At 46.9% G+C, this 18,835-nt stretch overlaps 1 protein-coding gene across 1 annotated transcript in view; it reads left to right on the top strand.

The window, feature by feature from the left end:
• Positions 1-18,835, top strand: part of DISP3 (dispatched RND transporter family member 3) — a 241,513-nt gene that overhangs the window by 145,768 nt on the left and 76,910 nt on the right. The window contains exon 14 of the mRNA XM_078607818.1: positions 13,662-13,801. Coding sequence (XP_078463944.1) covers positions 13,662-13,801 — 140 coding nt within the window. The remainder of the gene's footprint in view (positions 1-13,661; positions 13,802-18,835) is intronic.

Raw genomic sequence — 18,835 nt, 5'->3', positions numbered from 1 at the left:
ACAACACATCGGAGTGATGCATATTGTACAGCACAACTGCGAAAAAACCTGTACAGTAGTCGAGCCAAAATGGACTTCAAAAGCTGCACATTGTAATCGGGTGTGAGAACCAACGAGATTTTGTACAATACAGCAGCACCGGGGCTCGGAAGGAAGGGGATGAGGCTAGAGAGCGGCTTTGTGTGCGGCACGTCGGCAAGAGAATACAATTCCTCCCGTTTGCGAGCTCGAGAGGCGAGCAACAACACAATGCAGAGCGGACACGCCGGCGAAATAAACTCGCAGCGGCGGCGCAGGCGAGAGAGGGCGAGGGCACGAAGACGTTTCTTGTTCACGTTCTTGTTTTGTTGCGGTTGCACCCGAGTCAAGAGCCGCATGGCTCACAGGGTTATCTCCATCTCCATATATATATAAAAGGCAAAGTTGTGATTGTGCGTGTCTGTTCAACATGTTTAGCGTACTTCCCGACATGCAACAAACTGGACATTTTCCATGTGGGTACTTTCCAGACTCTACACCATGCAAAAATTATAAAAATACACTTTTTGGGGGGGGGGGGCTCAATAATGCATATATTTTTTGCACGGCAAGTGAACTGTGACGTTAAATCTGTCACGTGACCCGCGCACTTGGAAGCGTAACGCAGTGTAGTGTATGGTTAGCGCGCCCGGTGACCCGAGTTCGATTCCCGCTCACGACCAGCACCGATGACGATTATTTTAACCGGTCCTGGGCCTCCCTTAGGTCGACTTAGCCTGGCGTGTGAACATCGCCACTGGGGAGACAAAGGCGGCCGGGCGTGGTGAATCCAAGTCCCGGGCAAAGCCGGGTAGTACAGCTAGTATACCACCTAATAAATGAAACTGAACAAGGGAGTGACGATTAGACCGAGGTGTCGCAGTGCCCGGGACGTGTCGGGTGGAATCGTCAATAAGGCGACGTGGCTTTTGTTGTTGTTGTGTCGGGGGGGGGGGAATCGGTGGATGTTTAAAGCAGCTCGTTTGAACGTGATTGCGTGCCGCGGCGGGGCAGTAATGACTGTGTTTAAAAAAAAACGGCAATGTCTCCCCCCGTCTACTACGGAGAGGTCGTGTCGTTCCTTGTGAAGGCGCATGCCTCACTGTGACCCAGGGTGAAGTAGGCAGCGCCACTGGGACACGCAGCTCATTACGACGCCGCTGTGCCATTCCCGATAGTTCTTTGATTGTTTTGGGTTATTGTTCCCCCCCCCCAACTCGTTCCCTTTAATGTGCTCGGCATGCATCATTGCCAATGTTAATTATACTCAAAATTGTTTTGAACTGTTGGCTGCAATTGAAGTGTGCCATTCGTGGCTTTCATTTGATTAAAACAGAGTGGATTTTTATTTGTATTTCCTTGCCCGGAGGGGGAGCAAACGCGATGGATAATGAAGAGACGCCAAAAAAAAACTGTTTTATTTTTTTATGAAGGTGGAGGCGGCTGATTGGGCTGCTGTACTGAAGGATGCGTGGCTGCAGCAGATGGGGCGGGTGGTTGGGGATTGAGAGAGTGAGAAGTCTGCATGACGAGTGGTAGCAGTTCATCGTTACAAACACGTGCACGGCGCATGTACGCCATATTAACCGTGGCGGTGTCACGGTAATGCTACACTTACATTTCGCACGACCCAAGGCTCAATTCTTTCAAGTCAGACACCCAACACCAATGGCAAGCGATATCTGAACCTGACCCTAGGGCAGGGGTCGGCAACCAAAATAACAAGAAGAGCCATTTCTTTCCAATTCGGTACAAAATTCAGTATTTCAAGAGCCGCAATGCATCTGAGTACATACTGTACATACGTACATATCGTCAAGAAGCAGCCCGTAAAGAGCCGCATGCGGCTCCGGAGCCGTAGGTTGCCGACCCCTGCCCTAGGGTGAATAGCCTCAGATTGACATCCCATTTGTGTCTTTGTCAGTAAAAAGGTAAAGGCGCTGACAATTGCTTGCCCATGCAGCTGCTCGCGGGAGGGCCTTCTCTAGATCGAGCCCTCGAGGGTATGTTAGCCCCCACATCAGTGGCTCTTCGTGACAAGGCCCGCAGGCCACTGGCAAGCCCCTTGGTGGCCTCCAATGCAGTCACTGACGTGCGACCCACGACAATGCACAAATGTTGAAATACACACAACACCTTGCAGGCAGTGTGGCGGCCCTCGCACTGATGACGTCTTAACGGGCGAAAGTGCCCCCCCCCTCGCCCGCACCTGAAAATGAGTGAAGAACATTGGTCTACACGCTGAGCCAGATATCTTTTGAAGAGGTTGGGAGCACCCACAGTTAACCCCACCTCACACGACCCGCTCATCAACTGACCGCGGTGGACCCATTTATATCGCGCAGAGGAGACAGGTGTCGGTAAATATCGATTTAAAGCTTTCGTGACTGCAGGGATTCATCTTCTTGGTTCTTTCGGTAAAGTCACGTAGAAGGGAAATAATAAAATAATAAAAATAAAACATAATAAAATAATTCTCACGGGGTTTCATCATATTATGCACGGGCATAATATGACTTTGAAACCCCCCGCCCACCTTCTACGCATTCCACAAGTAGTACTAATCCCATATCTGCATTTCCCATAAATATGCTAAATTCCTCTTGATATGCAAATTATTTTGTCAAGGCGCTATTCCCCCTCCAACCCAGCTTAAATATACGCTCCAAGCCTGGGGTGTTTCATTCAGACGCTGTCTTCCCGACAGACCTGTTCTTCACCTGAGGACGGCTGCTTGCGTTGTGGCCGAAACGTCGTGAGAATTCTTTTATTATGTTTTATTTTTATTATTTCCCTTCTACGTGACTTTACCGAAATAACCAAGAAGAGGTGTCAGTAATTCAAGGATCTTGACGGATTATTTGATACCGCTGCCAGTCACGTGACCACTGGATTTGCAAGTGCAGCGTTCGAATTGTCACAGGACGAGAGCGTGCCTTTGTTAGAGTTGGAGTAGACGAATGTGGCTGTGCGTGTACAACGCCACTGTTGGCGGTCTCACGGTCTCACACGGTGGCTGCGAACAGAAATTTGATAAATAGTTCACCTGGTATAATAATGTCAAGTAGTTGTGCTTTTTTGGGGGGTTATAGCCACCTTTTAACCGTGATGTCATCCATTATCTAATATGAGCCATACTTCATTACGTTTTGTCACGCTCCAGTTCGAAGTCTTTAAAGTAAAATTTGTGCTAAAAATAAAATTGCTCGCTTTATCACAGTTAACCTTATCTTGGAAAAATGCATAATAGAATTAAATAGTCATGTAAGATTAATGGTAGGTGGTGGATTTTATATATATTATATATATAAAAATAGACTTGACTATTATCGGTACAAATTAGAGCACATTACAGAATGCCACAACACCACCCTGTGGTTATTGCCAGTGTAAAATTAACTTAATAGTTTATTTTTCGATAAATATTCGTATTTGTTCTCAACAACACTGGCACCGCCGTTAAGATTGTGAACATCGTCGTCTCTGTCTTTGTTTTTAAGTGTTTTATCTCATAGAGCACACTTTATATATTTATTACCTGTGTAGGATAAATGTAGGGGTTGAGTGTGTGGTGCGGTACAAACCGCGCCGTGCTCAACAAAAACTGGCGACCCAAGTTTGATTCTCCCGGACACTGTCCTGCATGGCCTGGATTTTTTCCTCCGGGTCCTCCGTTTTTTTCCCCCTCCACATTTTTAATCAACGTGCGATTAGATTATTTGGACGATTTTCCTGCTACACGTGATAAGCCTCTTCGTCGAACTATCATTTGTGGCCCGGTTGCTTCTGAAAATGAAGCTAATAGCTCAGTGGGCTTTACCTGGTCAAATATAAATACTTTTATTTTTTGGCGAATTTGCTTACCTTTCCTATTCTTTGTACTCCCATCGTGTTTTTATATAGTTTTTTTGTTGTTGTAACTTTCTAACCTGCCCCTACTGAACATCTGTGAAAACAGCTTCATCGCTCATCGGATTCCTACTCCAGTATAATGATTATGACTCTGTATGGACAGAAAAAACAATCCCCTCCACTAACATGTGATATAAGGGAGGCCTGCATCCAGCATTGGATTGACAAAGGCACGTTAATATTTTGTATATATTGGTTGACTTAATATTATAAAAAAACAAATATGCGCATATATGCAGCCACTGCACGTTATGTATACTGCCTGTGTTTATTATTTGTGTCGTGTTTTCGCAGTGAAGGATTTTCATATTGACATTCAGGCCAGCATGCATAATTCACAAAAAAGTCCCTCTGAATTTTGCGTTTCGTGGTGTGTGTAATTTACAATTACAAGTCCTATTTTAATCGCACGTTGCCGTTGCAACTTGGTTTGGGCAAATTGGCATGGCTCTCAAATGACGCAGTAACCCAATACGGTACGGGAACTGTAAAACGTAATTATATTTTTTCGTACCTTTTTTGCTTCTATATATAATCATTTAAACCCATATGTCACTCAACTGCTGGGTGAATGCCTCCCCCATCCCATGTCAGTCATTCCGGTGTTTTTTTTTACCATACTTCACCACGCAGGTCAATGCAAGTTTGGTGGTGTGGGGGGGGGGGCAGGACCGTTTCAGATATCGCTCGCCACTGATGTTAACCGTTGCCGAGAATACAATTCAGCCGGTGCGTTAACCACTATGCCATTGCTCGACCTTGTATATACACACACACACACGTACCACAAACACGCGCATTGCCCTCACCGTGCGCGCCGCTTGGAAGGAGAAATTACGAGAAATCAGAGGCTTGCTAGACAATCATTTGAGCAAGTCTCAATCAAGGCTTCGAGGCGAAGACTTATCCGAGTTTCGTACGGAATTTAACCCCATCGGGCGCATGCACGTGAACAGACAGCAGGTAGCCCAGCTTCCGCGTGGGTCCTGAGGTTCACAGCTCGACACGGCAAGCATATGAATAAAACATTTGCGTTGCACATCGAGCGATGCTGCAATAACACTGCCTTAAAAGGACCACCGTAGTAAAAGGTGTATGGAAATTAATAACACTTGCAATTATTAATTTGCCTTAATCCGTTTTGCTTTTAAACATCAGCCAACGGCATAAGTTACATAGATGCATAATTTACGCTGAATATTCTCTGCAGTAATTTTACTTGTCCTCACCGTATTAAGAAAACAATGAATTTGAAGCAGCTACATTTATTTATCTCTCTCATGGAGGTTATTTTTTTTAATTAATCGCACGCGTTGGCGGGTCTATGTTTTGCGGCCACAATTACCCGCGATGGTTTTACATTCAATCGTTAACTTAATTAGCAATCTGTCTGTAAATCTCTTTCTAAACTGTTTCACCTGCTCGTTTACTGAGTTGAGCCTCCTTCATCCTGGCGCTGCAGTCCACAAGGGTGGTGCTAACAACAATGCCATTAGTGAAGGCAGGAAAGCTTCACCGAGTGTTCAAGGGTCTTGATCTGACGTGTTTGCTGTGTGGGAGGAAGTCGGAGTGACCGGAGGAAACCCACACACACGAGCGGGTAAACACTCTTAAACTTCGCACGGGCGGATGCAACCCGCTTGCTGTACTGCCTGCTCGTCTCCTCCACAGTGCTGGATTACGGTTCAAAGTGGCGCAATCGCCGTGGTGTCAAAAAGGTCAAAACCGGTTGGTGCTGTGGATGGCAATGGTTGGTGCGTTCGACTTGCAATCCAGCGGGTCACAGGGTCGATCTCCCGGTCGCGATCGTTGAAACAATGCTGAAAGTTCCTTACATCCCTCCGCCTAGCAGCGGCATACACGAGTATAGCCACGATTAGTCGATCAGTAGGTCACGTGTGGTGGGGTAAAGCGTGGGTGCTCCAACCTCTTACAACAACATCTGGCCAGAGTGGAAGAGTAGGCCGACACACGCTCGCGAGGGGTGTCTCTGGAGCTCCCTATCGCATGCAGTAGAATGAGCAAGAGATTGCAGGGCTGCGCTTCATACCTTTTTTAGCACAGCAATTGCTCTACCACCACTGTAAGAGTGGCCAAAAGAGCCGCTATAATTGCAGATTCATCATGGGCCGCGCTTGGCATGGCCAGCAATGCCACGCGGGGAACGGGGATGAAAGCGATCGCGGTTGAATAATTACAACGAGGCTGCGTCTCGTAGCGCGCTCAGCACGAAGCCAGGTAACTTCGGATTGCCGTCCGTGAAGGTTGTTCCAACGTTAGGGAGGGCGACGCCTGACAAATTAGCGGAGGTTTTTTTTCTCTTTCTCAAGGTCGGCTTTGCGCACACGGCAAGTCGGGGGGGGGGCGGGGGGGGGGGAGAAGACCCACGGCCGCTTTCGTTCTCGCCAAACGTGCGCGGGATATTTCACTCACGCGTCGGAGGTTTCGTTCACTTTCCTTTTCCGAGCACCTGGGAACGGTGCCACTTAAGCGTTTTTAGCTCACGTGCAGGCACTCAAGCGGGGCTTCATCTCTCCCTCTCCTCTCTCTCCTCTCTCTCCTCTCTCTCTCGCCGTGAAATGGTCCAGGCAAACGGCCTCTCCAAGGGGTGCGTGTCGGAGTTGCGCGGGGCTGCGAGGCGGAGGGTCTCAAAGGCCACGTTCCCTGCCTGCATGAATTAGACGCGGAGCGTTTGGTGCTGCTGTTGCTGCTGCGTTAGCCGCGGTGCTCATGCACAAGAAATCATAATCATCATCGTACTGTAAATGCGACGCATTTGTCAATAAGACTGTGGCCTTAAAATGAAAAAAATATATAAATGAGAGGTGACGCTTGGGGCAATAAACCTTTCTCCATGCGCTACGAAGCAGTCCCCTTTACCTGAAGCCGTCGTCCGTTATAGGTCTGTGTCACGTTGAGACCCGACAGGAGGGTTGTTGACGAAGCTGTTCAGCTAGCACAAATTCAGCATGAATTAGGACGGGCTTCATATTCAGCAGTCAAAGCCTCGCAGCGTTCGCAGGTGGCGTGGGGCCCGCTGTGTTTTACACAGGGGTCACATGGTGGGAGGCTGACCTTTGCTTTGTGTTACACGAGGGGTCATGCGGTGGGAGCTTTAACTTTCCTCACACGGCTCGCCAGAGCGACAGACGGCTCGCATGCCGTCGAGGGTGGGTTGGGCTTCGGAGAGAGAGAGAGACGGGTGATACCGTGGCGTGGCCTGCGTGTGTATGTACGTGTGTGTCTGTACGTGTGTGTGTGTATGTACGTGTGTGTGTGTGCATGTACGTGTGTGTGTGTGTGTATGTACGTGTGTGTATGTACGTGTGTGTGTGTATGTACGTGTGTATGTATGTACGTGTGTGTGTGTGTACGTGTGTGTGTGTACGTGTTTGTGTGTGTACGTGTGTGTGTGTGTATGTACGTGTTTGTGAGGAGCGGTAGTGTAGCGGTTAGCGCGCTGCGCTATGAACCCGGCGACACGGGTTCGATTCCCGCTCACGGCCAACATCGGTGACGATTATCTGAACCGGTTCTGGGCCTCCCCTAGGTCGACTCAGCCTCAAATGAGTACCTGGTGCGGTGTGTAAACATCGCCACTCGGGAGACAAAGGCGGCCGGGCGTGGTTCTGGCCACCCACTTTCTCGTGTGCCGTGCAGGCCGTCATGTGTGCTCGCTAACAGCACTTGCCCCAACAGTCTGTTCAGGCTATACGGGTATCTTGTGTTGAACTTCTTTCGTACCGTACGTAGCCAACCGTGCCAATTGAATGGTGTAATGGATAGTATCACTGGACTTGCAATGCAGATGTAACCAGGTCAATCAATCAATGCAGTTGAAAGAGTGGTGCAAGCTTCTTAAATCCTTTCCACCACCACCTCTATACAGACCATCAGTGTAAGGGGAAATCCATTGAGTACGTACGCATGGAGGGGGGAGAGGGGTTAACCCAAATGCGAACGCTTGCGTATGGGGGGGTTTACTGACAATGTGCGTCGCATAGGAAACGGGGGGGGGGGGGTGGGTTGAAGCCTCGGGGTGTAATAATTTGTCTACATTGACCGGTGGCGGACTATCTGTTTGCGTAAACACGTTAATATTATTAATCCTTGATCGTTTCTGCGTGGATTAAATATCGGCCGTTCTATAAGATTCGGGGGAGGGGTGCGTCAGGCGTACATAGGTGGGGGGGGGGGGGGTGTAAAAAGTACGCGTGCATGGAGGGGTCAAGTTTTGACAGATTTTTGCGTACCTACTAAATGGATGACCAGTAAATCAGTACACGGCGAGTCGATGGGCAGGTCACATGTATTCTTTACCTAGACAGACGTAGCACATTTTCATTATTGTAAATGTATTGGCCGTTTAACTTGGAATTAAATTAGAATTTGTGGCAAAGCTAAAAGTACATAAACAAAAGTACAACACAGCACGTACATGCAGAATTCGCAAATTTACAAGCTCGAAGAAACGTGACATCAAGTGCCACGGCTGATTCGAAGGCTCACAAGTTGGGGACCTTCTGGACCATGGATCAAATATCCCCGCGGCTTCATTTCATGCACGGCCCCTGGGCCACACGAGCCTGCCTCTCACTTCGGGAATGGTCTGCAAACAAGATGTATTTTTCCCTGCAAGCGTCTTGGTTGTGTGTGTGTGTAACTTCGGAACTGCTACCCGACCTCGGCGCGCGTGTGAAGCAAAGCGGCGGGTGTTAGAGGTGAGCCCGAAATATGTTCGTGCTATTTTTGGGTCGCGCTAAGGCGTGTTGTAACGTGTGTGTGTGTGTGCTGTATTTGAAAGTCCAATTTGACCATCGGTTAAGCAGAGGTCACCCAACCCCTGCACCGTGCAACTGCTGCTGCTGTTCAGGATTGTGCAGTGGTAACACTCGTGCCTCAAAGCAAGACGTTTGCCGGGTTTGGGGGAGCGGCAGTGTAGCGATTAGCGCTACGCTGCGCTACGAACCTGGCGACCCGGGTTCGATTCCCGCTCACGGCCAACACCAGTGACGATTATCTGAACCGGTCCTGGGCCTCCCCTAGGTCGATTCAGCCTCAAATGAGTACCTGGTGCGGTGTGTAAACATCGCCACTGGGGAGACAAAGGCGATCGGGCGTGGTGCTGGCCACCCACCCCCTCGTGTACCGTTGCGCCTTCATAGGTGCTCGCTAACAGCACTTGCCCCTCCAGTCTGTTAAGGCTATACGGGAAATCTTTGTCTTTTTGCAGTGGTGCTCCCCCCCTGTTCTCCACGAGTGGTCTCCCATGTTCTCTGCTTTCTTCCCATAGCTAAAACAATATACCATGTAACTGTTATTGGCCAAAACATCCCAGTGCTGAAATATTATCTACAAGTTACTCAATCGGAATAACACACGGCTACATTGCCGCTCGCATTACTGTGAAAAACAAACACTTGGCAGGAACCCGCGTGACAAAACAACATCTTGAGACGTTGCTGGGTAAACAAGCAAAGTAGTAATAATAATAACAACAACAACAACAAACGAAACACCGCCTCTTAACTGAGGTTGGTAACAAAGTGCTGCGTTGTCAGCCTGCGTGTTTTCACATGGCACCTGCCAACGCGGTCTCCACAAAATTGTATTTGTAGTGTAAATTCCGGCTGCTTGTTCAGCTCCCACTGGGCACTCTCAAAGAGCTGCCCCCCTCCCCCCCTAGCGAAGCTGTTGAGGCTGCCTCGGCTCTCCCCGCTACGCTGCCCTACAGGAGTGAATTTTAAACCATAGGGGTACGTCGTTCCGTGGAGGGGCGGGCGACGGTGGGTAGGCGGGGGCTGGGGGCAGAGAATGATAAAAACATAATGTTTATTTCGTGTTAGTGTGTTTTCAGCGGAGGAGGGTTAACCTTTTCCCGCTGCGAGACGTTTGAAAGTTTCAGGGTTGGGTGGTCCCGTTCACACCTGAATCTCGGAACGCTCAAGCGGTTGACGTTAATTTTATTGAAAGAGGCGTAGCGTCGTTGTTTTGAAAGACATTGTATTCACCGCAGAGGATTTTAGCGACACGGCTGCACTCTACGATAGCCGGTGCCAAACTGTGCCACACGCTCTCTCGCACGACCTTGTGGGAGCCTTGGTACTGGTGAATATATTCTATTTCGACTTACATGTACTTTGTCGGAATGGAATCGGAAGAAAAACTGATGACGTACACGTACTTATGCGGTACACGTAAGTAATCTTGAAATGTAATGGGAAAGAGTTTTCACATAACACGGCCTTGTACGAGTACAGCGTGGGACCGTTTCCCATTTCGTGGCACAGCTAAGCGAGAGCGCGCGGCCGGTAAAAACTCTGCGCTAAAGATTGATTCAGATATCACTAGCCCTGGCTGGGGAATCAAACTCGGGTTGTTGAGTTCGTAGCACAGGGCGGCAAACCACTGCAACACTGCTCTCATTATTTGTTACTGAAACTTACGACAAAAAAAAACGGTACTGCGGTATCCTAAGGCCCTGCTATGTTGGCAGTGTTAGTATATGTATATATATAGCAGCTGTAGGTTTAAAGCCTGTGCTTGACCACCCTTGGCAATGCAATCCCTGGAATTTTATTTAAAATTAAATATTTATCCGTTTACCCAAACAACAACAACAAAAGAAGACCCGGTTCAGGTTTCAATAATTGAAATGTGAAATTCCCCACCTCAACGAAATCCTCTCACACTTTTATTCACACCCAGCCTCGAGCTGAAAGGTGAACTCCGGGGACGAGGATCAGGGGTTGAGGCGGGCAAGGGGTGATGGGGGTGGGGGGCAACCATTTCCTTACGCGGGGGTCGAATATAAGACACAATCCATCCGTCTCCGGAAGGCAAAAAAAAAAGACAGACAACCGCACATTAACACACACGCTCGGATGCCTGGGTCATTCCTGTCGCGGCAAGAGGCCCTTTCAGTGACAGAAGTGGCTGCCTGTGCTATTATTATTATTACAAACCCCGGGTGTTGCGAGGTCGAACATTTCGGGCCTTGCGCCCAATTAACGCGGCTAAGGTGCTTGCGATGACCGATAAATGTCGCCTTTTTTGCGGGTTCGTTTCAAAGTGATGGGCTTCGTGTCGCCCGTGGGCCGAGTGGAATGAAGTCGTTGGTCCTCACACTCAGCTGTGTGTGTGTGTGGTGTGAGTAACTGTGTGTGTGTGTACCTGCGTGTGTGGGGTGCATACCTGTGTGTGTGTGGTGTGCGTACCTGTGTGTGTGTGGTGTGTGTACCTGTGTGGTGTGCGTACCTGTGTGTGTGTGTGTGGTGTTTGTACCTGTGTGTGTGTGTGTGGTGTGCGTACCTGTGTGGTGTGTGGTGTGTGTAACTGTGTATGTGTGTGTGGTGTGCGTACCTGTGTGCGGTGTGATGTGTGAGTACCTGTGTGTGTGTGTGTGGTGTGTGGTGTGTGTGATGTGTGTACCTGTGTGTGTGTGTACCTGTGTGTGTGTGTGGTGTGCGTACCTGTGTGTGTGTGTGTGGGGTGCGTACCTGTGTGTGTGTGGTGTGCGTACCTGTGTGTGTGTGTGTGGGGTGTGTACCTGTGTGTGTGTGTGTGGTGTGCGTACCTGTGTGTGTGTGGGGTGTGTACCTGTGTGTGTGTGGGGTGTGTACCTGTGTGTGTGTGTGGTGTGCGTACCTGTGTGTGTGTGTGTGTGGGGTGTGTACCTGTGTGTGTGTGTGTGGTGTGCGTACCTGTGTGTGTGTGGGGTGTGTACCTGTGTGTGTGTGTGTACCTGTGTGTGTGTGTGGTGGGCGTACCTGTGTGTGTGTGTGTGGTGTGCGTACCTGTGTGTGTGTGGTGTGCGTACCTGTGTGTGTGTGTGTGTGGTGTGCGTACCTGTGTGTGTGTGTACCTGTGTGTGTGTGTGGTGTGCGTACCTGTGTGTGTGTGTGTGTGGGGTGTGTACCTGTGTGTGTGTGTGATGTGTGGTGTGCGTACCTGTGTGTGTGTGTGGTGTGCGTACCTGTGTGTGTGGGGGGGGGGGCAACGGCCGAGTCTCAGACCGGCAATGAGAGAAGAAGCAACCCCCCTCCCCTCCCCACCCCTGACATGAGAAGTTCAGGAATCAACGATCCATCCACGAGACTATAAAAGTAAATAAGTCAATTGGCGGGATGCCTCCATCCTACATCTGTCTCTCCACACAAGAGATGTGATGTTACGTGACGTATCCCCATTGGCCACGTGGCCTTCTGCAGCCTTGCTTTATTTATTGTTCGCTGCTGTAACCTGCTGACACGGCGCCCAGTACTGGACATGTGGTGACAAAGAGCTTCATAGCTCATCGGATTTAGTCCTCCAGTCTAAATAAAGATTTCAATTCTGAATTGCGAGCGAATTCTGCACCTGTTCTGACGTACGGTGTCTCATCAGCAAAGCCAGACCTGCTGCTGAAAAGATTCACACCCAAGAGGCTGGTCTGGCTCATGGGGTGTGTAAATATACACATACATTTTATTGTCTAAGTGGAGAGACAGATACATAGGAAGGACTTATTGTCTGCTTATTTATTTTGTTACTCACATTCTCTACAACGACAGTAATTGTTATTTTGTATCCTGTAGGCGGTTGGCTTTGGCTGGCATGTAACGATGCATTATTATCGTTTAAATATCGATTCTTTAGCGTGCAATGGCTGCATACAATTATTTGTTAAGAATAGATTATTTATACGAAAACGGGAGTTATAGGGGAATGTTATGCTATTGTTATAGATAGGATCCTGGACTAAACAATGCTGTACAAATATAATAAAAAACTGATTAAACAATATCAGAGAGACAAAAAATATTCGAATGATTCTTGAATCATAATTGTCACCCTAAGTTCATCAAATCGTGAGGGATGCTGCCGTGCTGCAATGGCTAGGGCACGAGAGACTTGCAATTCAGAGGATGCTGGTTCGATCTCCCGGCGTGGCAGTTGAAGCTACGGTGCAATTCTTAAATCCCCCCACCTCTGTCCACCCAACAGTGTAAATGGGTACATCACAGATAGTCAATATGTAGGTCACGTGTGGTTGGGTAGAGTGTGGGTACTCCTACCTCGTCCAAGACTTCTGGCCAGCTTAGAAGAGTAGGCCAAAGTACCCGCTCGAGCGGAGCTCTCTAGCACTCCCTCTAGTTGAGGTCCTTTTGGCGGCAGTGACTTGAGCAAGGAATTGAAGGGCTGCACCTTAACCTATAATCTTTATCCACGTTGCCAGGGGATGAATCATTGCACATGTACAGCACTGCAACGTGATGCCCTCTCTATGTATGTATGTATGTTGAACTTTTTTCGCACCGTACGTAGCCAACCGTGCTAATCGGAGGTGTGGGAGAAGGACAACAAACTAAACACAAAAAGCAGTTCTCCTCTTTGGTTCCTTCAGTAAAGTCACGTAGATAGAAAAATAATAAAAAATAATAACAAAAATATGTTTGTAAAAAAATATGTTTTTATTATTTTTCTATCTACGTGACTTCATACCAAAGAGTATGAATTCCTGCAGTCACGAAAGCTTTAAGTCGAGACAAAAAGCAGTTCTAAAGAAATTCGTTTTCAATCTGGATTTGAAAGTACACAGCTCCCAGTGGCTTTCTAACATCGCAAGGAAGAGCGTTCCAGACGGCCGCAGAAGCGCATCTGAAAGCGCGCGATGCAGTGGCCCGTCTCTGTTTGATGGCCCAGCCAAAAAGCTGGACCCACGGTGGTTTTCTTTTCCGCTTCGCCGGCAGACTTCGTGCAGACGGTGTTCGTGAGCAAGATTGCAGGGGAGCGGCAGGAGCCCCCCGTCTACCGTTTCTCTCTGGACCCCGTGCCTCCATCGCCGTGGCAACAGCTGGCACCTGGCAACGGTGAGGTGCCGGCCTTCAAGGTGAGGCCTGGTGTGGGATTGGTGTCCTCCTCGTCGTCATCGTCGTTGTTGTTGTTGTTGGCGTCGTCTTATTAATCATTGCCGTTATTTCTGCAAGTGTGTGCGTGCACAATAAAAATACTCAATAAATAATGTCTCAATGTAACCCGTCGTTAACTAAAATAGTGGCATTCCTTTTTTGCTGTTAAGACTGTCTCTAAAAAGCAGACGTATGCATAATATATTAGGCTTTTTTATAATCGGTATTTATAAGATGAACATTTGTGTCGTAAACTCACGTTTATTTTGTGAATAAATAAAACGTCGTTAATGTTGTGATAAATAGGGTATTGGTATAAATTCTAGATTTGAAGCTTTCGTGACTGCAAGGATTCGGTAAAGTCACGTAGGTAAAAAAAAAACTATTATTTTTTCTATTATGTTAATTATTTATTATTTATTTTTACCTACGTGACTTTACCGAAAAAAACCTAACAGTCAAAATAGGGTATAGTTTCTCTTCATCGCTTTCCAACTAAGGACACGCTATAGCTGTCTGCTCATCCATCCACCCGTCTCGCCTTCTAATGTGGGGGCACGACAACACTTGCAAAGATGATGACCTAAGGCGAACAAGCCTTGGGTATACAATTGTGCCGCGATTAGGACACGTTGACTCTTGCAAAGGTGACCCAAAACAAAGAAAACGTTCGTGTCAAATTGTGCGGTCGTGAGGGATTTGCTCTTAATTGTGCTGCAATTCTATCTTCAAGTGTCGTTTATATTGGAATACATTTGCTGCAGAGTTATCATTGCCTCCCTTTTACAGACAGATAGACAGATAGATGGATGAATGGATGGAGAGACGGAGCTAATGCTACCCTAGTTGGACAGTATTAAACAAAAACTATATACATTTAACACGGTAGTAATAAAAAATGTATTTAGTAATATAACAAATATTAAGTTTTCATATATATGAAAAATACGACTTTTTGCACCTCTGACTAGCATGGTTGTCTGCGTACGGAGCGAATGAAATTCATACATACATCATACAAAATAGCTATCTCACAATTATGCATTAAAATAAGTAATCAGATTTTACTCGTACTTTTATGCAATTCAGAGATTAAATATTTAACAGCAAAAAAAGCTACACTTTCCATCAAATTAAGGTGAATCATACACATTGATCAAAGGTTTGCCCAAAACTTTGGGATTAAAAAAACCCATCATTAAAAGTATAACCCGTAAAAACAAAGTTTTTCACTATAAATCCTTTATATGCGTGGCGGCGAGAGTCCTCTCGTCCTCTGGCTTGAGATGGCTGCCACCTATGGGCCAGATGATTGCATGGCAGCATTAAGCAATTGGTAATTAAATATAATATTTTTGTCCTAAAAAGTGTACAATTTTGGAAAAAAAATTTCACGAACATTAATTGTCACGCACAACGAGTCTGTGTGGAAAATGTCAGCTCGATTTGATCACGGGAAGTTGGTTAAAAAACGACCGAAAGATTTGCACGGTCCTAAGCAAGCAAGCAAGCACGCAAGCAAGCAAGCGAACTTAATATAAAGGATTTAAAAAGACCTCCCCTCGGCATCCCAACCCTGCCTGCCGAGGAGAGCCCTCGCAAGGCTGAGGCCACTGCCAGCCGAGCCCAGCGGTCTCACCGCAGCCCTACGGACAATCTGCCACCTTCCTGTGTGCACCTTCCGCGAGAACACCACCGCACCTTCGATTCGCACGGTTAGCCACGTACGGTGCGAAAGAAGTTCAACGCACATCGTTGTTAATAATGCTCGTTAACCGAGGACAGGATCCGTGCAAATGCATTATTCCTGTAAGCAATAGCCTTTTAATTTCATAACGTCTCGGTGAATTTACTGCGCGAGATTCTTGGCCAGTTCACTCCTGATGATTTTTTACTCCAGTTTCGTGATAACAATGCGATTTTGAGTTCTAGAGTGTCTAATTGGAACGACATCTCATGACGTTGTACAAAGATTCGGGACCTTATGGATCACGGGGACACCCCAAAAGAGAAGTAAAATAAATGTGTAACAAGCTGTTTATAAGCGAAGGTATTAGTGAAGACTCTTGCAGAGACGGGCATGAGCAGAGCGGAAGAGGATGGTATTCAGTCTGGGCTTGATCAGGGACAGGGTGTTGACAGCACAGATGGCCATCGTTATTTAATTTAAAAACATATTTCGGTCTGCCTTCAGTACTTTTCTTATTGTATACATGTGATGTCTTTTACAGTTGCGTCCCCCCCCAACAGATATTTGTTTTGTTCAGCAAGCTTGTTGTACGTGACTTGCCTTCATTTGCCTTGAACACAACTTTGCAGCCTGCTTTTATCAAGTTCTTGAATAATTTCCTGTTTTTCATTTTATTCTGTTGACTCCCATCGGCACGCATAAATTGTATTCATATTTCGATTTAAAGCTTTCGTGACTGCAGGGATTCATATTCTTGGTTCTTTCAGTAAAGCCACGTAGAAGGGAAATAATAAAATAATACACATATAAAACAATAACAATTCTCACGACGTTTCGACTGCAACACAAGCAATCGTCATCAGGTGTGAAATCCACACTTTTTTAAAAATTTCTTGCTGTGGATTTCACACCTGATGATGATTGTTTGTGTTGCAGTCGAAACGTCGTGAGAATTTTTATTGTTTTATATTTGTATTATTTTATTATTTCCCTTCTACGTGACTTTACTGAAAGAACCAATAATATGTATTCATATTCATTTGGTCTTTCGGTAAAGGCACGTAGATACACATACATTGGTGAATATCGTCACCGTTGATGTTATGCATTCATTTCTCCAGTCAAATTTTCTGCGAATATCATTTAATATTCCGGCAAATAACTTCATCAAAAATGTATATCCCCTTTTCTCACTTTACTTCTGGTATTTATTTATTTGCTTTCTCCATGCATTGGTTTTTATTGTAGCCTTTCCACCCTTGTAACATGGTTTATTATTTTTTTGCGTCAAAAAAAACATTTGTATTCCGACTTTGGTTTGTGAGAGCTTGGTTTGTTACATCAATTTCAACCAAAGTCGAATAAATGTATTTTAGAGGCGACAAAGGTGAGGCATAATGGTATTCGATATTCACGTGTCTTCGATAGAATCCGATTGATAGAATGCCGTCAATTGTAGCAAAAAAAAATTGCTAAATCTGTCTTACACACGCATTTGTTTGACCTCTACATTGCCCATTACTCTTTTTGCATTGTCTTTTCGCAGTGAACAATTTATAAGTGAACGTATTGGCGGTACACCGGTGGTATGCGGTATGAAAAAAAAAGCAAAATGTTCGCAATAATTATTTATTTTCCCGGGATTCACATCCCCGGTCAGAAAATCCTGCGGGGTGGTGCGTCAAAATCAATTCCGTTGATGTCGAAGCAAGTTGGAAGACGAGTGTTTATCTGAGCGGCTGAACACGAAGCTTCGCAGTCTGTTGCCGTATAACATCACACCGTCCTGATGACGATTGGCTGCTCCGTGTTCCAAAGGCAGATTTCACTCCTTGTGCCCTAGACTTCCTCGGATGGTTCATCCATTCAGGTTTATTTGGTCTCAGCAGACTGAGTAAACCTTCGAATCGATAAACAGATACATTTTGGCGATTAAAATGGAGATTATAGACTGTTTTATGAGGACTGGTGTGTTCTACTGCAATACGTGGACTGCCGATACGCCCATATGTTTAATAGGACGCGAAGGGGATGGAATTTCACACTTCACTTAGCTGGAGTTATCCGAGTTAGGGGGAGCAGAGAGCACACGAGGGGGGAGGTCGGATAAGATGAGATGGGGATCTATTGGCACTGCGATATTCAGCTTGGGGTCACTGAGGAGGGTTGACGGCAAAGCAAACTCGGAGAAACTGAAGTTTTCCACTTGTTGGCGGTTTCTCTTTTAGAAGGAGCATTCGCTTCCACGTCAATTGCTTTGGGAGGAGGCCTATAGAAGGCATCGAGTCAGAAGACTGAAGAAAGTAAACGGTTGATCGTTTTAAGTTTTAACCCCCACCGCCCCCCATGACGTTTATTATAATTATGAGGTTTGTGCAATGGATGTCATTGGATCGTGTGTGTGTGAGAGAGAGATGCCCAATATGTGTTGCTGATGTGTTAAGAAAATAAGGCGCTTCCCACGCGATTAAAACGGACCCCCCCCCATGGCTCGCAACGAAAATCCCTTTAGCGGCGTTATCATATCAGTGGGGTTTACATCCAGGGAAAATCGGCGATACAAAAACAAAAGCTTTACATGCTAGCGAAGCCAGATGCACGCAACTCCTCCTGTCTGCATTGTCTGAGAACGAATGCTGTTCCAATCTTCAGAGATTTGCGCCCTTCACAACCTCCACATTTACGTCCTTCACAACCTCCACATTTACGTCTCTGTAAGCAGCTGCCAGCCCGCTGGGGGCCCTGAGTATTGAATTATATTTTTCGGGTGTGTCGCGTAACTACAAACATTATATGCTGTGTATCATAGAAATAAGCTGTTTGAAATAAGCTCATTTACCACCAGGTTCAAGCTGACAACAGTGTTTGGTGCATACCCCATGGCTTTTATGAATCCGCAACCCCTTGAGCTGCCTGGCGCACGAAGGCTTCGGTTTGGTTTTCTTATGCCGAGCGCCGCCACGGAGTGCGATGTACCGGGGCCAGCCGTCGAGAGCTGCAGCCTGCTCAATTCTTTTGGGGCAGCTCGCGACGGTCAAGCAATTATCGGCTCTGCTCTATGAGGTTGCCCACAAATCCCGCGCCGTTTCATGTTGTCTGCCGCCTCCTCTGAAAGTGGTGGCGGCCGAGGATTTTGTTTCGGTGTGAGAGAGGCGGGTGGATGGAGGAGGGGGACAACAACAACTTGCAGATGCCGCACTTGAAGAAGATTCATGAGACAGCCGATTGCTTGCGGTCAGATTCAGGCCAAGGGCATTAAACTTTCCCATTACATCCCCCCCCTTTCCTAAACTGGTCTTGCCAGCCAGCACTCGCTGCAAGTAGA

This window comes from Lampetra planeri, chromosome 28, assembly GCF_965212315.1.
Source record: "Lampetra planeri chromosome 28, kcLamPlan1.2.h2, whole genome shotgun sequence".
In the NCBI taxonomy this organism is placed as follows: Eukaryota; Metazoa; Chordata; class Hyperoartia; order Petromyzontiformes; family Petromyzontidae; genus Lampetra; species Lampetra planeri.
The sequence above is the reverse complement of the archived record's forward strand: the minus strand, read 5'-3'. Positions and strand labels throughout refer to the sequence as shown.